Source organism: Myxocyprinus asiaticus, chromosome 26 (assembly GCF_019703515.2).
Source record: "Myxocyprinus asiaticus isolate MX2 ecotype Aquarium Trade chromosome 26, UBuf_Myxa_2, whole genome shotgun sequence".
Taxonomy (NCBI): domain Eukaryota; kingdom Metazoa; phylum Chordata; class Actinopteri; order Cypriniformes; family Catostomidae; genus Myxocyprinus; species Myxocyprinus asiaticus.
In genome coordinates this window covers 28,344,135-28,366,881 of record NC_059369.1, presented here as the reverse complement: position 1 = coordinate 28,366,881, position 22,747 = coordinate 28,344,135, and the positions used below count along the sequence as shown (strand labels likewise).

The window sequence follows — 22,747 nt, the reverse complement described above, 5'->3', positions numbered from 1 at the left end:
AGCATATTTTGTATCCGTTGAGAAAGCGGCGGGCGGCTGAATGGAGAGGACCCACGCTGTTTACATTCTCTGTCTAGGGGAAAACTGTAATGTGTCAAACAGCGATAACTGGCGTGATGAAGAGACAGTATTCCGTGTTTTCTTGGCATGTTTCAGAAGACTAAAGACAAACAGATATGGTTTGCTTGGCGACATTTCCACAGCATTCGTCCAATCACTGTGATTGTAAACGGTGCAGCGACTCTCTCATCTGTGTAAAGTTCCCTTTCCTTGCATCATCTCTTTGCAAATTTTCTGTGAAATATCAAGAATATTTGTATTATTTACTGTGAGCATTTTTGGGTGGAACCTTGTTATTTTCTTTTTGATTCTCTCAGGAATTAAAAAAAATGTCTCTCTGCGGATTATAAAAAGCTGGCATTTAAAACACATTCCATTTTAACGTGGTGAGGCCTATGTTTAAAATGTGCTGCCCTGTTCAGTTCTTTATTTATTTTAAATGCATGGACAGATTATTATTATTTTTGTTTTATAGCCTACATGTGAGCCATCCATTTATTATCGTAGTATTTTGAAACACTGACGTTCGACCTGGAATTTAGACTCTTAGACTATCATCTAAGAATGAGTTAGGCTACCTTTTGTAAATTAATGTTTGGTTTGATTGTTCTAAAATTGATATTTGATATATTTTATGTGTCATTTTATTTCTATATTTGGATTTTTTAAGTGTAGGTTTAAATACTCTGTAGTTGAAATTAGAGGTCAAACTAAAGAATTTAGCCCTTGGAATTCATTTATGAAATAGAAGTAAATTTGCACCTCATTAAATAACATTACATTATTTCACGCCTTTGTAAATGTACTATTACACCATAGCTATTGTTTTTTTAGTGTTATTAGTGCTCTCTTATTTCTTCTTTTGTACTTAGTTAATACACCTGAACGCATAGCTCACGGTGATTTTATGAGCAGCTATGCGTAATGTTACTACCCACACGCTTTTACATCGTGTATATTCACATTTATGAATTTTACTCGTTATGTAATGAAGACAAACAAAAAGAGGTATTGATAAAACATGCATCTAAGGGTGAAAAACACCACTACACCATACAAAGCACCACAACAATATTTTACTATCTGACTTTTCTGCTTGGATTTTGATGACTTTGACAGTTTTGTGAAAACAAATGTTGTAGATATCAAGCTTATTTATTTTTTGAATGTCTGTTATCCTATTGAAGGGCTGTGCTTAGTGTCTAAGAAATGCGTCTGATTGGTGTCTTGTGGAAATTACTCCAACCTAATTATACAGGTCTTTGACTAATCATCGACATAACCCACGACTAGTCAATTTGAAATTATGCCGTCTTAAACATCCCTAGGCATTGTGATGTTGAAATTAAATTAATTAATATATTCATTATAAATCCTAATAACTCATGATGCACTGTTGTATGTGACAATTATAGTTTATTAAAACCACAGAGGTGAAATATGAATTAGAACTGTTGTGCCAGATGATGGCCCAATAATGCCCTCTTAAAACGTAAAAAATGCCCATGAAAAACAACTCCAGGGGTCAAATATTGCCCCTTAATAGAATGGTTAATATACATCACTCTGGTATCGATGGCCTCTTTTAGAAATGCTTTAGCCAATAGATACATATGTACTTAAAACTTCAATCTAGGGAACATGCCCGGACCCCTCTTGACAATAAGGGTACACTTCTTTTCTTGGTCAGGTTGTTGTGCGTACCCTGAGATTAAATCCCACAGGAATGTAATTATGAAATAATTTTCTTGAAAACGTTTTTATATCATTTTTCTAAAATAGAATGTAATGGTAATAGATACATGTTAAAAAGAACTAATATTACTTTAGATTGCTTTTAAGTGTCAACCAAGCCCACCAGTCGTGACACCTATTTCAAATCTACTGAGTGTGCATGGATGATTTAAAGAGAAATACAAGACACAAAATACAAACCATTGTATTTGGTTAATTTTCTTTTAGTAAGTCCATTTAGTTAGTTATATTATCTATAACTTACACTGAACATGGAAAACTACATTTACAGTAATCACCTCATTCAGGGGAAGGCTACATGTTCACCTTCTTTATTGACAGGCTTCAGCTCACTCTGTATTGAGCTGAGACACATTTTGCACTGCCTCTTATGTCGTGTATGGAAAATATGTGCACAAAAGAAGTGGCAAGAGCACAAGAAAGTTATGCAATCGACTGTAACCATTTCTGATACAATTACTGATTAAAACAGGTGTTTTATACCATTTCTTGTGATTTATACTGCTTGTTGCAGCAATATGAACTTTGCACAAAGGGCGGTGGTGGGTTGGGTTTGGTTGACCCTGGTGACCCTCAAAACCATTATGTGCATGACGTCCCTGATTTCAGCAGATACTCAGCAAACCATAAAATATACATACCATAGATAGTGTTGTTTATTCATATATATTCTTTCAATATGCTGCAATCATTTGAACCCATTATGTTGCACTCGTCAATGTTATTTAAGAGGCTGCCTGTGGCATTGGAGTTTGTAGCCCATCATCACAAGAGTTCACAGTTCATATTTGGTTGATGTTTGTGAGCACATACTGTACATATTCATGAGTCTGTTATGGTTTACAAAGAGTATGTTTGCATACTTATATAACCCACTGCGGATGTGACTTAATTAGAATTACAAAGTGTGCTCTCTGTGGCTTATCTAGAGGAAATCACGTCATGGATACAGAGAGTGTATAGGAGATATGCGCTGGATGATGCTGAGGAGCGTTTCCCTGAGTTTGACTCAAACAGCCATGGACTGGTGTCTTGGGATGAAACAACATGGTTATGCATGGTCATACTGTGGAAGTGGATGATGCTGTTCTTGAGGACCCAGTGGAAGAGTCTCTCAGATCTGTTAGTTTGTATAGATAATTCCTTAAAGGTGCATTTTACTACTAAAGAAGTGAATAGTAATTTTGCAACAGATGTACAAGAACATGACTACTCACATGAGATCAAGACGCCAGTCATGTCAGTAACCTTATAAAAGCTGTTTTATTCTACATGGAGAGGGTCCCTTCATGGGGATACTATGTTAAGATCACATGACCAGCCGAATACTGCTGGCTTAATCTCAGTAACTGCCCTGTTATTGGACACTGTCACTCATGGATTAAATTAATCATGGCTAACTATGAATAGTGAATTTGTACAATGGCATTGGCAACTGAAAACTATTGTGTTTGAGTGATCTGCATCCTCACCACTAGGTGTCACTGTAAGTTCAAGATGACTTATTAAAAATATTCTTGAGTGCACCTTTAACAGGTTGTATTGTGAAATGGTCAAGAAAGATCTTGAGTGATGGACAGATATTGTTGGTTTATTCGCCCACAGCTTCATGTCAAGGAAAAAAGACATTTTGACTTTGCTTATATGGATGGCTCAGCTGGCCTGAACTTAACCAAGTTTCTTGCATTTACTCATCCATCTGAGGTGGACCACATGGCTGTGAGTGTAAAATGCAACAAGAAGTGTCTGTCTGTCTGTCTGTCTCTCTCTCTCTCCCTCTCTCTCTCTCTCTCTCTCTCGGGATGATTCCAAATCTGTGACTACACATACATGACCTTGTATTGTGTGGTTGTATTTTTTTTTTCCAGCATTTTGCCATTGATGATGTGCTTAGCGAATATGACTTGGATAAAGACAGATTTATTAGCTTGGGTGAATTAATTGGAGATCTCAGAGCAAATGGTAAGACTATGTTGTGATAAATTATAATGTATATTGTCATCATACACACTTCTTCAAGCAATTATTTTGTAATTATTAAGAGAAAACACAGATTTTTAAGAAAACAAGATGCTAGCATCTAGATATTCTCAGAGTGTGGTGCATTATTATTAGAACATACAGTATATGTTTGTCTTTTTATGTTTAAGAGCAGGACAAGCCTTTGCAGTGGGAGGTGGAGGAAACAGTGTGCTCTAAGGATTTGTATGACCAGGATAAGGATGAAAAACTGAACAGAGATGAACAGCTCCGCTGGGTTGCTCCGAACAGCTATGGTTCTGCACGAGAAGAGGTGGGAGTCAAAGAATGCCAGTCCACATTTCTACAAATATATTTTTTATCTGCTTAAAGAAATATTTCATAAACCTGAACCCGAATTCTGAATATTGTATTTTCTTAAATGTTGATCTATTTGTCTTATCAAGGAAATGGATCAAGATGGTGATGAAAGGCTATGGCAGGCAGAAATAAAAAATAAAAAAAACATGTCTGTTCATGAAAAGACATTTTCATGAACAGTGAAGTGACTAATTACGGGTGACAGCTCCATGTGCCGTATGATGAACTGTAATAATTGACATTTTAATAAATAGATTCATTTTTGTGGTGTCACAATGAAAGACTACTTGAGGTATTTATATAAGTTTTATTAGATAACATTTTCACTGTTTGTGCATTTCCTGATACTTTAACACTGTTCATATCTGTGTGAACAAGCCACTTTGAAAGTAGAGACAACAAAAGGCTTCAACCTTTTTAAGATTATCTTTTGTTTTGATTAAGCTGCGTAATACTCTTCTTTTTTTTTCCTTTTTTCAAATACTGTACAGTTGCTCGGAGTTAAAAGATATTCAAATCATTATGCCTGTGTCTTGATTTAACTGCCACTAAACAGCTTGTACTTTAAGTCATAAAAAAGTAACTGAACTTTGCTTAGATTTTTAGTAGCTAACTTTATGTGTTCAAAATGTCTTATAAACCGAAATATTTACACTATATTTTCCAAAAGCCCACTGTTTTAGATCCTGTTTCAGGTCTCATCCTATCTAGTATTCAAATGGCAGCTAAACGCAAGCCTATTATCTGTCAGGCATGCTGTCCATGGTCATTTACATCATAGGAGAGAACTTCCTTATCTGAGTCAAACCTGAGTACCACAAGATTATTGTGCAACGTCTGGTTTCCTGTGTATGGCATTGTCTGTTTCCTTTCAGTTCTCTTAATTTGGCCTCGTTGTACCTTCTCTGTGCCTCAGTCACGTTTACGATTGTAAAGTTTTCAAAATGACACCATTACAGTTCAAAGACGCGTTTTGGGTAAGTGAACATGTTTAATACATTTGACAGTTTAGATCGCATGTTATTAGTTCTGTGTTAGGGCTGACATGCCTGGTGTTTGTAACATTGCATATGATGATTAACAAGGTAAATTATCAATGTGTCCTTAACTTGCAGTATTTCACAGACGTCGCAGGTCAGTCACCTTAAACATTCAGAACGCAAAATGAATGTAACGTGTCTTAGTAAGACATTTTTGTGCACTGGCAATTTCATGAATATGTTTTAAAGGGTTACGTCACCCAAAATTGAAAACTGTTTTAATTTACTTACCCTCATGTTGACTTTCTCTCTTCCATGGAACTCAACAAGAGATTTTAGGTAGAATGACAGCCTCAAAGTTGCAATGAGTGAATAGTGACTGAGGCAAACATTCCACCTAACATCTGGTTTTATTTTCCACTGAAGAAAAAAGTCATACACTTTGGAACAACATGAGGGTGAGTAAATGAAGACATATTTTTTATTTTTTGGTGAACTATACCTTTAATAGTTACTGTCTTGTGTCTTAAACTTGTCTAGATCTTTTTTGGGAGAGTAGGGGATTTGGTGTTCATGTATAGTCATGTATTCTGGTATTATGTCATGGAGAATATTAATTGCTTTGAGCGGGTAACCGTGTTCCCACTCACCTCTCTTTTCAGCTTTGATATATCAGTTTTATGTTGTCAGAGCATCGATCTACAAAGCAACTTCTGGGTTGAATTGCATGTGTAGGGCTTTACTGGTTGTTTAGATCAGTGTTACTATCAGAAATAATTAATAATTATTTCTTTAGTTATTAATTAATATTTAAATTAATCAATTGAATCTAACTCATTAAAACCTCATATGGGGCTCCAGTAAATGTAGTGTGCTACGTTTAGGAGCAAGTTTGGTTATTAGCAATAATTAATAATTATAAAAGATAATTATTAATTATTAAAATCAATAGAACATTGATGAGAATCAATGTTAGCTTTTTTTAATCCTTTAAAATCAACAATTATCAAAGATAATCGCCAATTGTTAACATCGATGAAACATTAATTAAAATTAACACTAGCTTATTGATCATTCAAATTTAACAACCATCAAAGATAATTATCAATTATCAAAAATCAATAGAATATTAATAAGGATTAACATTGACGGGGCACCACCCTGAAATCAGGGACTAATAACCAGATAGTAAAACAGTCTCAATATTAGATTGTTTTCTTAGGAAAATCGACATCCGAAGAACATCGATTTTCGGGAAAAAAAAACAGTGAATGAAGGTTTGAATCTGAGCACTGACATCCCGTCAGCATGACACAGGTGTATGCAAAACAAACCAAAACACTTCTCTTTGTAATATAAACAAAGTTTATTTATGCAGTAATATCAATTAATAATTAATACAATGCAGTCAATAAACTTCCGACTTACAACTACAAACTAAACAGTGATATGATTAGATATAGAAATTAAAATAATTCTATAACACATAAGGTGTGTGTGTGTGTGTGTGGGTGTGTGGTTAATACGAGGGAGAGAGAGAGAAGTGACAGCCCTAAAGCTGATTTCTGGATAGTGGGAGAGAAAACAGCAGTCAGTTTATCACTCAGAGACGCGGTGGACGGCTCGTAAAAGTCCCGCGTTATTTGACTCTTTAATGGATGAACTCAGTTGCTGTCTCACCCGCGATGGCGAAATTGCACAACAATCCAATTTGGTTGGACCACAATACAGCAAAACAAAATTGTGATAATTAATACCCTGAGTATTAATAATGAGCGGACATGGCGGTCCGTAAATTGTACAAGCAAAAACCTTGAAACACAAGAATAACACACTATAATATTCTGTCTCTGCCCAGACGTAAACCTCTTACTTGAATCGCATGAGGACACAGGTAGAATGTGTTTTCCTCCGTCCTTTAACTCTGACCCGGTTCCTTGAGGCTCGGGTGATGACGGGAGGCCGTTTCTTCGCTTGTCGGCGGGCGGTACGGCTGTTGATTCTCGGCGGGCTGGCGGAGAACTCAGAAATGTCGACTTGATTGAAGATGGAAGAGAAATCTTTAATCTCTTCACTTCTGTAGGCAAACGGATGAAGATGCAGATTGCTCGGCGGTCTCCTTTGGATCCGTTAGAGTGTTCGGTTGAACACAGAGTAATCTCAACTCGCCCAGCGAGATGGAGATTGTATGGCCACAGTTTCAAGTCGGACGTTACGTCCTTGTGCCACGAGGTTGCACCGGAGAGCAGCGAAGAGCTGCGTCCACACGCTGCAAACAAAGACGCTGGAAGCAACTCACAAAAGCATTTCAGAGGTATTTCAACTCCTGATGATGTCATGGTTTGAGGTGACATTCTGTTGTGTGCCTCATCCAATAGGAGTTGAGAGTTCGATCCTTTAGTGAGCAAGGCTTCATAGATTTGTAGTCTGTTTTGGACTCCCTTTGTTTGATTTTGGCGCGACTTTTATCAGTAAGATTTACGACTTGGAAGGTGGGGGCTTGAGTTAGGTTTTTACAACTGCGTTAGGCCTGCCTTTGTCTTCTATCTGAATACATGAGGCCCAACACATGCCACACAATATAATCCTGCTCAACCTTAGAATGTTCATTCTTTTTATAGAAAATAGATATACAAAATAGAGGTAAATCGTGCTAATTTGAAAGTAGTTGAGGGCTGCTGTGTTTTTCTTTGTATTTAAAACATATAATAACTAAAAAATTATCATGTTCAGACACACCAAGGGTTCAAATACCAGAGTATTACATGCATTTTAGTTTTAGTAGTCAGTAGTTTTGCACATCAGTGAGCACAGGCAATGATTAAAGTGTTTTAAACACCTTAGTGTGCAACCACATTCTTCCTCACTCACTCGCATACAGTATATGCTAACCACTTCAAATAAAAACTCATTTTGGTTCATTTAATGCTAGAGCCCAGAAACGTCCCCATATCTAGCAAATGTATCCCATGGGTTTTCTCTTGGGAAATCTATTCCTAATGTATTAATTCTTGAATATTTATTACATTTATTAATGCCATTGTGGTAGTGTGTTCTCATAAATGGACTGTTCATTTCCATTACAGTTTAAGGCTGGTACAGTTTTTTTTATGATACTATATATACAGTGCCTTGCAATAGTATTCAGACCCCTGACCAATTCTCTCATATTACCGAATTACAAATGGTACACTGAAATTTCATTCTGATTGATATTTTATTTTAAAACACTGAAACTCAAAATCAGTTACTGTCAGGTGACTGTTTTTTTGTTGGGAAATATTTTTATGAAAAATAAAAAACTGAATTATCTTGCTTGCATAAGTATTCAACCCCCACACATTAATATTTGGTCGAGCCACCTTTTGCTGCAATAACTGCTTTAAGTCTTATGGGGTACATATGTACCAGCTTTGCACACAATGACGAAGTGACTTTGGCCCATTCTTCCCGGCAGATTTTCTCCAGGTTGTTCGGGTTGGTTGGGTGATGCTTGTGGGCTGCAATTTTCAAATAGTGCCACAGATTCTCAATAGGATTGAGATCAGAACTTTGACTGGGCCACTGTAGGACACTTATCTTCTTATTCTTGAGCCACTCCAATGTTGCTTTGGCCTTGTGCTTGGGATCGTTGTCCTGCTGAAACGTGAATTTCCTCCCAAGTTTCAGTTTTTTGGAGCAGGTTCTCTTGTGGTATTTCCCTATATATTGCTCCATCCATTCTTCCTTCAATTCTAACAAGATGCCTAGTCCCTGCTGATGAGAAGCATCCCCACAGCATGATGCTGCCACCACCATATTTCACTGTAGGGATGGCATGTCTTGAGGCATAGGAATTGTTAGCTTTGCACCACACATAGCGCTTCGAGTTTTGGCCAAAAAGCTCTATCTTGGTCTCATATGACCACAAAACCTTCACCCACATCGCAGCTGAGTTACTCACATGCTTTCTGGCAAACTCCAGATGTGCATTCAGTAACAGCTTTTTCTTGCCACCCTCCCATACAGGCCATCGTTATGCAGTGCTCTTGATATGGTTGACTGGTGCACCATTACTCAACTCCCAGCCACTGAACTCTGTAGCTCCTTCAAAGTGATTGTTGGCCTCTCTGCAGATTCTCTCACAAGTCTCCTTTTTGTTAGAGCGCTGAGTTTTGAGGGACGGCCTTTTCTTGGCAGTGCCTGGGTGGTGTGGTGCAGCTTCAACTTCCTGATTATTGATCCAGCTGTGCTCACTGGGATATCCAAACATTTGGATATTATTTTGTACCCTTTCCCTAATCTATGCATTTTTATTATTTTATCTCTAACTTCTGTGGAATGCTCTTTGGTCTTCATTTTCCTTCAGATTCACAGCCTGACCAATGATCCTTCAACAATGGGTTTTTTATCCGGAAAATGTGGTTGCAACTTTAATGATTCACAGGTGGATGCCAATGGTAAAGTAATTGTGTCCTCGTTAGGGCAGTTTCTTTCATCAGTGTAACCTGGCAGCTTCCACAGCACAGGGGTTGAATACTTATGCAAGCAAGATATTTTTTTTATTTTTTTTTTATTTTTATTTTTTTATTTCCCAACATAAAACCAATGTCACCTAACAATAATTGATTTTGAGTTCCAGTGTTTTAAAATAAAATATCAAACAGAATGAAATTTCAATGCACCATTTATAATTCAATAATATGATATATATATATTCTCTTGGTTCTAGGGCCCAGAATTCACCAGTGACATCGGCTATGAGACTCTTATCCAGAGGCTATGTGAAGGCAGACGAACTTGCAAAGACATGGAGGAGCTCTTAAAAATGAGGTACCGAAAATTGCATCTTTATATTGTTTTTTACAAGATAAACTGTCTATTATTGGTTAAAATGATTGGTCTGTTATGGTCTAGTACAGCTGTGAAGTATTGGTTAGGACTAGTATCCTTCTACTTACAGGGCAATGGCAGAGGAAAGGTACGGCAAGGAACTGATTACTATAGCACGCAAGGCAGGAGGTCAAAGTGAAATTGGGTAAGTATATAGCCTATTTCATAGACAGTGATTGCAAAGCTGTTTTACATACTGTATGTTATTTTTTTTTGTCTGTATGTTTTAATATTTTGCATACAAATCAATGGTTTTGAGCATAAATCTTTGTTTTCTTGCTCTGGTTCTGTAGCACTTTGAAAGCATCATTTGACCAACTAAAATCTCGTAAGTAACACCCCAAATTATAATTTGCTGATTTTTCTTTCAAATTTTCTTTTCTTTAATTTTTTTAATTATTTTTGGCTAATCTTACAACTTATAAATCAAATATGCTAATTTCTTCTCGCCTAGAAATGGAGAACATTGGAAATTTGCACATACAGCTCTCTGGAATGTTACGAGAAGAGGTAAAACGTATGGAGCAGTTCAGAGAGCGGCAGAAGGAGCAGCGGAAAAAGGTACTACATTATGTGTTGCTTTGCTAATAGCCTTTTACAGATCTGTCAACAAAAAGTTCTTCACAGGTTACTCTTTTTTTGAAGTTATGGTCGGTAAATGCTGATAGAAATACACATGCTCAAACCAAGTATAGCTTCTTGTTTTCAGTTCTCACCAATTGTATGGTTTTGTATGAGATGCGTAATACCTTTGCTTTAGTAAATTATATCTGAATGTATTCATTTATAGGTATAAGTGCTAGAAGCCCTAGTTTTAGAGATTAAGGTTAGTCACTTAGAGAACTGACTTCTGAAAAATGTTTATGTCTCGTTACAGTTTGAGGGAGTCATGGAAAAGTTTCAAAAGATCAAGGTGTCATTATATAAGAAAACCATGGAGGTGAGTGTTGCATTGCATACATATTGGCTGATATTGTCCTTGTTTAAATATTTACTCTGAAGCTGAAGTATGTAATTTCTACGCAACCAAACGGAATTGTAAAAACATTGTTTTCAAACATCCATCCATCCATTTTCTGTAGCTGCTTATCCTATGTAGGGTTGCGGGTAGTGCTGAACTGGAGTCAATCCCAGTGAAGGCACGAAAACACCCTAGACAGATGGCCAGTCCAAAAACACATTCACACTATTACTCACACCAACAGGCAATTTAGAGTCTCCAATTCACTTGTCCAGTTTGTCTTTGGACTGTGATGGAAACAGGAGTACCCAAAGGAAACCCACACGAAGACGGGGAGAACATGCAAACTCCACACAGAAAGGCCCAGGTTGAGCCAGGATTTCTTGCTGTGGGGCGACTATGCTACCCACTAAGCCACCATGCCACCCCTGTTTTTAAACAGCTTTTCCAAATACTCATCTCATCTGTTTTTGATCAAACAAACAGATAGCCCCGCCCCCAACTTGGTCAATGTTTACCGTTTTCGAACAAATCAACATACGAATGGCTGACTTATAGTTGTCTCTGCATATTAAGCAAGGATAGGAGAAAGTAATGTGACACTGGAAAAGTTACTTCAGATTTAACCTTTGTAATATAAATTGTATAGACTCCTGAATATTTTCTATTTGCCCTAATAGAGACTGAAAGCAAAAAAACAAGAAAAGGAAGGGTGAAAGTGAGTGATCAGTGCATGTGGTAACCTCTGAGCAACTAACGTGCAGGGAAGGGTGGGGGCTGGGTCTTCTAAATGTGGTAACTGTCACCCCAGGAAGTCTCACTTCTCTACCAGAAGTGTATTCATTCTTGCCCCCATGCTTATACACTACCTCAAACATGGCCTCTTTTTTTCTCAATGTTTGGTTTCTCTCTTCCTCATATATTTGCAATTTCCTCTAAACAGGCACTTGTTATGTTGTCATGAAAATATTTTTAGGGCAAAAAGACATTGAAGGAAGTATAGAGTTACTTGGTTAGTCATGATGCATATTAGAAAACCATTAAAGGAATATTTCGGGTTCAATACAAGTTAAGCTCAGTCCACAGAATTTGTGGCATAATGTCGATTACCACAAAAATAAATTTTTACTCATCCCTGCTTTTCTTTAAAAAAGTAAAATAAAAAATTTTTTTGGTTACAGTGAAGCAGAATCTGAGAGAGACGAGGGGAGGGAGAGGGGAGAGAGAAAGAGCTAGCAGGAGAGACAGAGAGAGAGGAGAGAGAGAGAGAAAAGAAAACATTCTTCTTTGGCTTCCGCGGGCACGCCACCCACCCGGTCCTCAGCCGCATGGCGGATGACAAAAGTCTGTCTCCTGGCTGCCGGCAGCGGCTCTTCCGTCCCCTGGCATACGGCAACGGCTTCTCTGCTTCCTGGCAGACGGCGGCGGTTCCTCCGCCTCCTGTTGCTGTGTTTTTAGTTTGATGTTCTGTGTAATTAAAGTTCGTTGAATGTGGATCTGGCTCCCGCTTCCTCCTTGCCCAGGTTTCGGCACCAGTGTGAAAGATCTCTGTTCATCTGGGAAAGGAGGAAGCGGGAGCGGGATCCACATTCAACGACTTTTAATTACACAGAACATCAAACTGGAAAAACAGCAACATAAACACACACACAGAGCGGCCACGTGTGTCTCTCTCTCTCCGGCGTATCCGGCTTTTCCTTTATTTCTCTCCCGCTGATTAGGCAACTCAGCGCCGGGCGTGTATCCTCATGGCCCAGCCACGCCCTCCACCTCGTCACACTAGGTTACATAGGTTGTTTGTTGGTTACATAAGGCTGTGTCTCGTTTGGAAGGCTGCATGCTAGGTAGGACGCGTCCTTTGAAGGCTGCAGTATACCGAGTGTCCTCCTTTAAACAAGCCTCGTTTAAACGAGACGGCCTCCGTAGGACAAATGGAAACGGAACATATCATGGTTTCTATGACAGCACGCCACTCTTTAAAGGTGCAGTATGTAAGATTGAAACAAGAAACTCTTGTAATTAATGACACCTGTGGCCGTTAAGCGAACTGCAGCCAGCTGCCTGTTGCTCGTGATCATGTGCACACACTCCATAGGGACACAGCATCGACCAAAACAATGACGTAATGTACAAAGAGACAAAGTGATTCACTGGCATCATGCTGACAGATGAGGCATCATAATTAAAATTACACAGTTATGATTATTTTACTAGAAACTTTGAGACTGTATATTATATTTGACTCTCCAGTGCTGGAACAGGGCTAAAACAAAGTGTGGAAATAGGTCTGACTATGCGAGACTGTAGTTTGAAGTAATCACTTTTCTTTGCATGATACATTGACTGCATTTATACAATATAGCTAGCTAGCCAGCTTTATCAATAGCTGCTAGATAAATTTGGTGGATGATGACAGTAGCTGTTTATAAAATATACTGGTCATTATAAATATGTTGGCACAATTCAGTATTGAGGTGATTCTATCACAACTGTCATATATTGATGCGCTGTTGTTTTATAATAATAGAATGTATATATTTTCTGTATAACCAAGTTACATTACACTAATGAATGGAGCTTTTTGCATTATCTTGAACATTGCCTAGCATTCATTTCATGTGTTATTGTAGTTTACCTTGCTGAATAATTAACACAGATTAACATTGACATTAACCTGACTTTTAGCATAAAGAGAAGATCATTTAAATTATTTGAAAGTTACGAAGCAACTTGTCAGCGTTAGCAGGCAAGATCAAGTTAGCTAAAATTACACAGATCAATCCTTATGGCACTATATTTCACATGCTTTGCAGTTATGTAAGCTTACCTGTCCAATAAGAAGAACGCCAATTCAGGGTCGGTTTTGATCCCCAAAACCAAACAAAGGTCCCTCCAGGAATCAAATGCCCTGCTGATGTTCACTCTAGTTTTCGCTCGACCCCGATCACGTTCCCGATTAGCCAGACGGGATTCAGTAGATAAATGTTTTTTTTTTTTTTTTTTGGCTTACTCTGAGTTTGCGTAGGAGTCGGTGTTGTGCTGGGAGCCGGACGTTTGCTGGATTCCATCTCTAAGATAACGTTACCTAGTGTTGCAGACTGTCAGTTGACGCTGTTGAATAGTGGAAGCACTGAGGCTAGGCTCTCGGGAGTGCACATAAACGTCACATCCTTTGGATTTTCCCGGCAAAAGCGACCCGCTCCCTTCACATGAAAATCAGTCTACAGGCTTTAATAGGCAACATAGGAAGTCCGGGAAGGGCTTATTTTTTAAGTTGCGTTACAAGCCGTTCACACATTGGCAAAAAAGGCGAATATTACATGAAAATGTTATATATTGCACCTTTAACAAGCGTGAGCGCTTTGGGAACAAAGTCCCTCTGGAAGGGAATGTATGAGGTACATTTTAGGAGAGTTATAATGTAAAGAGAAAAGAAAATAGATTTTACAGTTGTACTTTTAGTCTAATACTTTAATTGTATATTAATATAATTATACATATTATATAATCTGCACCCATCTACTGAGGTACTTCAACTTGGAAATGTAACATTCCTTGCGTTTGAACATCATATTTACAGGCAAATTGGCGTAATTTTTTTAGACATTTCCGTTGATGCAAAGAATTGTGGGTTATGAGTGCCCACGAAGGATACACCTCATGCATCCTCCGAATTCCCTTGAAAGAAGGTCGCATTCGAAGGCTGCATTCGAAGTGTCCTACTGGCATTTCTGAAATGAGACAGCCTCGATGACGTTTGCGGCCGACAAATGCGACCTCCGCAGGACGCATCCTTCCTAACGAGACACAGCCAGAGAAAACTGTTGACAAGAGGTTGAATGTTTTTTTTGTTGTATTCATTTATTTATTTCATTTAGCAGATGCTTTTATCCAAAGCATCTGACAAATGAGGAATACACCATAAGCGATTCATCCTAAGGAGGCAGTAATATGAGAAGTGCTGCGATACAAAAGTTTAAAATTTACTAACAGAAATACAAGCGGAAATGAAAGTAAGAGACAGTGAATGTATGAATTAAGAGTTTTCTTTCTTTTTTTTTTCTTCTTTTTTTTTTTACTGTTAGTGCATTAATAGGATTGAGTGCTCACGTTTCTTTAAAGTGGCAAGGGAATTGGATAGGGAAGGTTTTTCCTTCTGAAGTGAAAGTCCAGGAAAGTTAGTTTGTGCTAAGAGGTTGACCGCTAATGGATTATGTCAAAACAATAAGTAAGGTGGTGGAAAGGGCAGATAACCGATTAATCGGCCGATAGTTTTAAAAATAGAAAAATGGGCAGAGTGTATTGCCAAACTATGCAATATGGACACAGATTTATCATGATTTATTCATTAGGAATTTGTGAGGAGATTGATGGTGTGTATGTTTGGGTAAGTTCACATTTAGTGTAAAGCCAGTTGAGTCACAATGAATGGAACACAATCAACTTTCATGTAGAACTTAAAATTTAATCTGACCTTTTCTGACATTCATGAGAGAGTCAAAAAACTGAGCTAAGAATTGAGTTTAAGATTAGGAGAACAGGATTCTAAGGCTACCTGCAGATTCATTTTTTATTTTATGGTTGATTGACGTAGATCTCATTCAAGTTCAACCCTGTTCCTCTTGCTTCGCTTAGTCTAAAAGGACGTATGAACAGAGGTGTAGAGAGGCTGATGAAGCTGAGCTGGCTGCTGAGAAGCTCAACAATACACCCACTGTCACCCCCAAACAATCTGAAAAGGTAAAATGTGGATTATTATGGGCAGAATTTGCCGTGTAATTAACTAATAATACAAGGACATCTATTTCTGTTGATTATGATTTGATCTATGATTTATTAAGTAAACTAATATATGATCTATGATTTGTAAATTAGATGAAAAATTGTGCTAAGTGACAGCAAGATTATTTATTTAGTTTAGGGATGCTAGTTATATTTTTGATGCCAAAAAACAGATACATTTTTTTTTTTTTTTTGTAGATATATTTAGTATTTTGTGATTTATACCCTAACAGACACAAAACAAAGCAAAGCAGTGCAGGGAAGCAGCCACAGATGCTGGTGAGAACAACTATACTTTTTTTGGTGATTTCACACATTGCAACATCTATTGCAAGACTTGCTATGCAAAAAAGAAGAAGAAGAAAAAAAAACTATTCATACCAAAAACAGTCTGTAATGTTTAAGACGCAGCATTCACATTGCTTCAATCAGTGTCAGAAAAATAACATTTGACATATTTGCCCCCTGGAGTTGCTTTTAGGGGCATTTTCTATATGGTGGTATTTTTTGCCAACCATTTAAAACACTTGCCCTCCATTTATGTCAAACCCTTACTAAACCCTTATATTCTATCTATACTTTGTATAGATAGAATATAAATAAATATATCAAAGGTTAGATCTGATGGAAAAAACGTAAGGAGCATTTTTCAAATGAATATACATTTCAAATGCTGGAAAAGCCGTGATGCAAATGTATATTATTGCTTCACAGAGAAGCAGTACATGTCAAACATAGAACAACTGGAAAAGATTCGTCAGGAATGGGAGACCACGCACGAGTGCACATGTGAGGTAGAGAGAAACACACACCTACATCATTTTCTGTCTTTCAGAAATAGCTATACCTCTCTACTGAAGCTATGAACCACAGCATATACTGAAAGTGACCTTCCCTTTTTATCTTTTTGTTTTACCCATTATGCACCACAAACCACAACTACAGAATTAGACTGCAACAGATACTTTGTTTTGGCTTATTAAAACAGGTTTACTGATAACACCAATTCTGATCACCAATGTGTACTACTGATAATTGTAAATTAACATTCATATATAATCAGTTTAGCAATGCCATATGGATTAAAACAGTTTGACAATGTCTTGATTAAATCACCATATGCCATTCTGTTATTGATTACATTTGCTCTACTCTATTTTGCTTTACTGTTGAAATGTCAATGTCTGATTTATGGGCCTTTACATTAGAAGCTTATAGTTGGCATAGACATACTATCGTTATGATGTTGTGATAATTAGATGTTCTGTGAATTTCTCTAGGTCTTCCAGCAACAGGAAAATGATAGAATTAACATTCTGAGAAATGCTATTTGGGTCCACTGTAACCACTTCTCCATGCAATGCGTAAAAGATGATGAGGTCAGTATGAGTTTTCTTACCTGTTATTTAAAGATTAGAGCATTTTTAACAATTCTAGTCATAATTACATACAGTGGGGTCCAAAAGTCTGAGACCACATCAAAGTTTTGGATTTCCCCTCCTTTTAAACCTGGAAGAAAATAGAATGATTTAGCATAACATTATAACGTAAAAAAATTAAATAAATATGATTATATACTATTTCTAGGTCACTAGAAATGTAAATGAAATGCAAGTAAATTTGTGACATTGACCATGTTAACTCCATTGTACAAAAAGTCAGATTACATATCAGTGCTAGTTCAAATGCATGGTTTCAAAACATTCAGAAATTCATGTAATTTTTCCCATTCAACTTTTCACACTAATTGTTATGCTGATAATACAACCTATAATTCGTGATGAAAATTTAACAGAAAATTTGCAAAACAGAAGCATTTTCATTAGTGGTCTCTTTGAACCCCACTGTAACTTTTAACTAAAGTGCGGGTCAGATTGTCAGATTGTTGATCACCGTTTTTATGCAGTGTTTTGAGGAAGTGAGGACAGTTCTAGAAATGTGTGACATCACAGCAGACATCAACAGTTTCATCCAGATGAAAAGCACTGGCACAACTCCCTCAGGTTAATACTGTTCCACACTGTTTCCATGACATTTTTTAATTATGCTACATTTGTCAAAAATCTATTCTTGTCCTTGTGTACTGGTGCTCCGTAATTCAAGCAGAAACAATCACAAACTCTGCCATTATGACATGGTGCAATTAATCACTAATAATAATGATATAGTCAGGGAAAAGTGCTGCTGTGTGTTTTCTTGAAAATTTCCTCACTGTGTTCGCAGCACCCATTGTGTTTGAGAACTACTATGACAAAGAAACCACGATGGACAGCAATGGCGTCGTTCGCTTTGGAGGTGTGATAAAGAAGTGAGTTTTTCATTGTTGGGTCTTTTTCTTTTTCTGGCAAAACAGAAAACAAAGGCAACATGTATGAGGCAGTGTACCGTTTTTAGAGTCATATTGCAATTGTCATATTTTTTTCCTTGCAACACAAATACTGGTTTATGGGTTATAAATTGCTAGCGGATGTCACACAAACAGTTTGCAGGCTGAACTGTGATAGAGGTTTCCATGCTGATCTGCATAAAGTGCAATGAGTTAAAAATATAATTATAATGCAATAAAAATTTGTTTATGTTGTGCAGGTCAAAGGTTATCGGTGATGATATCTGAATCGCTTCCTTATGTTAATGTGCAGTGTTGATATGTTTATGCAATTTTATTTCCTTTGAAAGGTTTTCAAATCTTCTGCAAGGCAATTGTGCAGTTGGCTCTAAAAATAATATTCATGAATGTACTCAGCCATCAGCACTCTCATCTGGTATGTATCACAAAAACATAAGGACAATGTTTAGTTTCAGTAACATATTGTGTGCTTCTGCATTTTTCATAGCTTTTTGTCTCAAGTAGCACATTATATTTGTCATAAAACATTCTTTTTAAGTTGTAGCTTAGCAGCATCCACATTTTGCATCTACAGCATACAGTACAGTTACATTTACTGGTGTTTTAAAGGAATTCCGGGTTCAATACAAGTTAAGCTCAATCAACAGCATTTGTAGCATAATGTTGATTACCACAACACTCTTTCCTTCTTTTCTTAAAAAAAGAAAAGAGAGAGAGAGAGAGAGAGAGAGAGAGCAAAAATTTAGGTTACAGTGAGGCATTTACAATGAAAGTAAATGTGGCCAATTTTGGGGGGTTTAAAGGCAGAAATTCTAAGCTTATAATTTTAGAAAAGCACACATGAATTCTGTTAAAACTCATATATTATTTGAGCTGTGAAGTTGTTTAAATTGTCGTTTTTCCAGTCATTCTAGGGTTTGTTGACATTACATAATCATGGCAACAACGTTGTAAAATCTGATAACTTTACACAGAAAAGGTTAGTAAGCAATTTGATCACACTAAAATCATGTTTACACGCATGTTGTTTATGTCTTGTGGCTTTTAACATTTAAAAACTGGCCCCCTATTCACTTCCATTGTAACCTCGATTTTCTTTTTTTTCTTCTTTTTTTAAGAAAATTGGGGGCAATTCAAAATGTATTTTTGTGGTATCAACATTATGCCACAAATGCTGTCGATTGAGCTTAACTTGTGTTGAACCTGGAATATTCCTTTAATACTAGATGGCAGATCTTCACCACAAGGAGCCACCTTTGGATCACCATTTCTTTGAATAGTATTTGGGTAGTTGACAAATATCACAGATGTAAATATTTTTTTTTTTTCAGCATTAAGATCTTAGGTTAAAATGCATATGTATAAGGGAAATTATATGTATGTATTGATCACATTAGTGTTTACAAGAACAAATGCACATGTAGTTTCTCAATTAATAGGGCCATTTATATTAGGATCTAGAATCATTGATCTAATAGTTTTTTTTATATATATATATATATATATATATATATATATATATATATACTCTAGCTGACAACGCAGATGGGGTATATGCGTCCATTCCTGGATTTCAGCAAGAAACACCAAACAATGCAGCCTTTCACAGTGAGAAATACCAGGCTCAGTATGACTATGTAGCTCAGGTAAGAAAAGTTCAGAGAAAAACTGATTAAAATTGGCCTTAAAATGAATAGCAACAATATGCATTCACTAGGGAAAAAACAACAATTTTGGAAGTTGAGTTTCAAGTTGAGTTCCAAATTCAGTCATCACTTAGAAATCTATAATTACTTAAAGCTTTCAAGAAAGTCTGCCTGTAGTCAATGTTGAGATTGGCATATTTATTTGACAAAATATTCATTTTTACCCTGGCTGTTACCTTAGAGCAGAACAAGTTTAATATCCTTTTTTGGACAGTGACTGAAATGTTTATTATAGTTTGATAAGGGACTGAGGGAGCTTAACTCTTGTGTGTGCAGTGCACTGGTGAGCTCTCCATCTCTGTGGGGGAGGTGTTGCTCGTGGTGGAACAGGGAGAAGACGGCTGGTGGATGGTGGAGAGGAATGGTCAGACTGGGCTGGTTCCAGGCTCCTACTTGGCCAAGATATGAATCAAGAGTAGTAAAGTACTAGAGCGCACTGGAAAGTCTCCCCCTGTCCTTAAATGGTATTTAATAACCGAGTTATTAAGGGCACTTCTTATAAAATATCTCTGAAAATCTGTATTGATCATGGAATCTGATGTTAGATCAGCTCTCCTACAGGTTCAGCTGTAATCAACAACTGGTGATTATGGGTGAACATTCTTAATGTTGAGATTTATATTTATTGTTTTATTAGATTATTTATTGTAAATAAAAAAACATCAGAATGTACAGCAAACGATGACCACTATGAACTTGCCATGATTTCAGTTTGATTTCAGTTCACAGAGAAGACTGAATGTGTCAATGCATAGTTTGAATAGAGATTTTTGTGTACAAATATCTTTACAGAATTTTAGGCTTGGTCTCTACAACCCCTGGCAAAAATTATGGTATCGCCACACTTGGAGGATGTTCACCCAGCTTTTTTACTTTGTAGCAAATAAACAAATCACAGATATGACACAAAAAAATTTTGTTTAATAGCTAAACATTCTAGCTTCATGAAACATCCCTCAAACAAATTAAATTGCATTATTTTAATTAATGTTATATTTTTTTCCAGATCAAGTAGAGGAAAAAATTATGGAATCACTTAATGTTGAGGAAAAAATGAGGGAATCACAATTAGTACTTTGTTGCTCCTCCTCTGGCTTTTAAGATCAGCTTTGCAGGATGGAGCCTTATCATGGACCAATTTTTTCAATTTCCACCATAAATTTTCAATCGGATTGAGATCTGGACTGTTTGCTGGCCATGTCATTGAGTTAATATGCCTTTCCTAGAGAAAAGCTTTTACACTCTTTGCTCTGTGGCAAGATGCATTATCATCCTGAAAAATGACTAAACCTATTTTCTATCGATGGAATGAGAAAAGTGTCCAAAATTTCAATGTACATCTGTGCATTGACTGTTGAGGTAATGATTGCCATCTCCCCTGGTCCTTTACCTGACAAGCAACCCCATATCATAAATGACTGAGTAAATGTGATTGTTTTCTTCAGGCACTCATCTTTATATATTTCTTTGAACAGCACCAAACAAAAGTTCCAGCATCATCACCTTGGCCGATGCAGATTCACGATTAATCACTGAATATCACTTTCATCCAATCATCCACACTCCATGATTGCTTCTCTTTAGCCCACTGTAGCCTTGTTTTCTTCTGTTTAGTTGTTAGTGCTGGTTTTCATTTGGCTTTTCTATAAGTAAATCCCATTTCATTCAGCCGATTTCTTACAGTTCTGTCAAAAACATTGACACTGTTTCCACCCATTTGTTTTTCATTTGTTTTGTGCATTTTCTATTTTCAAGGTATATTGCTTTGAGTTTTCTATCCTGACACTTTGACGTCTTCCTTGGTCTACCTGTATGTTTTCCTTTTATAACCTTGACATTTTGTTTATACTTGCACCAAATTTTAGACACAGCTGACTGGGAACAACCAACTTCTTTTGCCACACTTCATGTTGGATTTCCTTTTTGAAGGAGTTTTATTATCATTCCATTGTTTCAATTGACAACTCTCTTGTTCGGGCCATGTTTTCTCTAAATTAGTCCAACAGCTCGTTAAGGACTGTATGCACTCTCTTTTAACTGCAGACTAATTTGTATTTTTAGACTTATGCCTGTATTTGTTTTAGAAATGCAAATTACAAGGTGATTCCATAATTTTTTCCTAAACATTGAGTGATTCCCTAATATTTTCCTCTACTTGATCTGGAACAAAATATGCCATTAATTAATGTAATGTAATTTGTTTGAGGGATGTTTCACGAAGCCAGAATGTTCAGCTATTTAAAAAAAAAAAAAAAAAAAAAACAATTGCCGTCATATCTGTGATTTGTTTATTTGCTACGAAGTAAAAAATCTGGGCGAACATCCTCTAAGTGTGGTGAAAAGTACAAAAGTAACATTGGATTGGACTTCATGGTCATCTAACATTTTATTAAAGGTTATATCATCCATATATTCAGAGCTCTGAGTTCTTCATCACTTGGGTGGCAGGATATAATAAAGTTGTGTAATTATGATTGTTGCTTCATGTTTCAATTTACTTTATATAACTCACTGAAAGACTGATTCTTTAAATTATCACATTTATTTGTGGGATGGTTTGAACACTATTGCTGTGTTTTCATACTATCACATTCCAATGGCACTCTGCAGCACTGTCAGGCAGTTGGCACTCAAGAGCACAAGTAATGAATCGAACCAGTCACAAACTTTTTAAAGTTTTAACAGACTGACCTTGTTTGTCCCATCCTCAAGTTTCCAATGTGACCGTGGTGTTTGGTCAGGGAACATTTAAAAACTTTGTAAGCATTTCACAGGCATGATACTCATTTCAACACATAATTGTTTAGCAATCATAATTGTGTTTATTACAAGAACTGCAAGAGGATAAAGAATTATTAAGCTAAGGTTTGAAATCTGACAGTTTTAATGGGAATAATCTACCTAGTGTTTGTGACGTTTGGTTGCTTCATCGAGTGCACCATAA

General features: G+C 36.8%; 1 protein-coding gene and 1 pseudogene across 8 annotated transcripts; both read left to right on the top strand.

Moving 5' to 3' along the window:
• Positions 1-2,639: 2,639 nt before the first annotated feature.
• Positions 2,640-4,387, top strand: LOC127417092 (reticulocalbin-2-like; annotated as a pseudogene).
• Positions 4,388-5,000: 613 nt separating this feature from the next.
• LOC127416818 (proline-serine-threonine phosphatase-interacting protein 1-like) lies at positions 5,001-22,277 on the top strand. 8 transcript variants are annotated; one of them, XM_051656369.1, is made up of 18 exons: positions 5,019-5,132; positions 5,271-5,289; positions 5,466-5,593; positions 7,219-7,449; positions 9,847-9,947; positions 10,078-10,152; positions 10,301-10,335; positions 10,462-10,568; positions 10,885-10,947; positions 15,604-15,708; positions 15,984-16,029; positions 16,465-16,544; positions 17,031-17,129; positions 17,657-17,753; positions 17,974-18,058; positions 18,427-18,512; positions 19,631-19,743; positions 20,080-22,277. In XM_051656369.1, the coding sequence occupies exons 4-18, from the start codon at positions 7,324-7,326 to the stop codon at positions 20,209-20,211; spliced, it is 1,350 nt and encodes a 449-aa protein (XP_051512329.1). In that variant the 5' UTR covers positions 5,019-5,132; positions 5,271-5,289; positions 5,466-5,593; positions 7,219-7,323; the 3' UTR covers positions 20,212-22,277. The 8 variants fall into 8 exon arrangements, with proteins under 8 accessions (XP_051512332.1, XP_051512330.1, XP_051512329.1 ...); XM_051656373.1 differs by lacking the exon at positions 7,219-7,449; XM_051656371.1 differs by lacking the exon at positions 5,271-5,289 and having other exon boundaries at positions 5,053-5,132.
• The last annotated feature ends 470 nt before the right edge of the window (positions 22,278-22,747 follow it).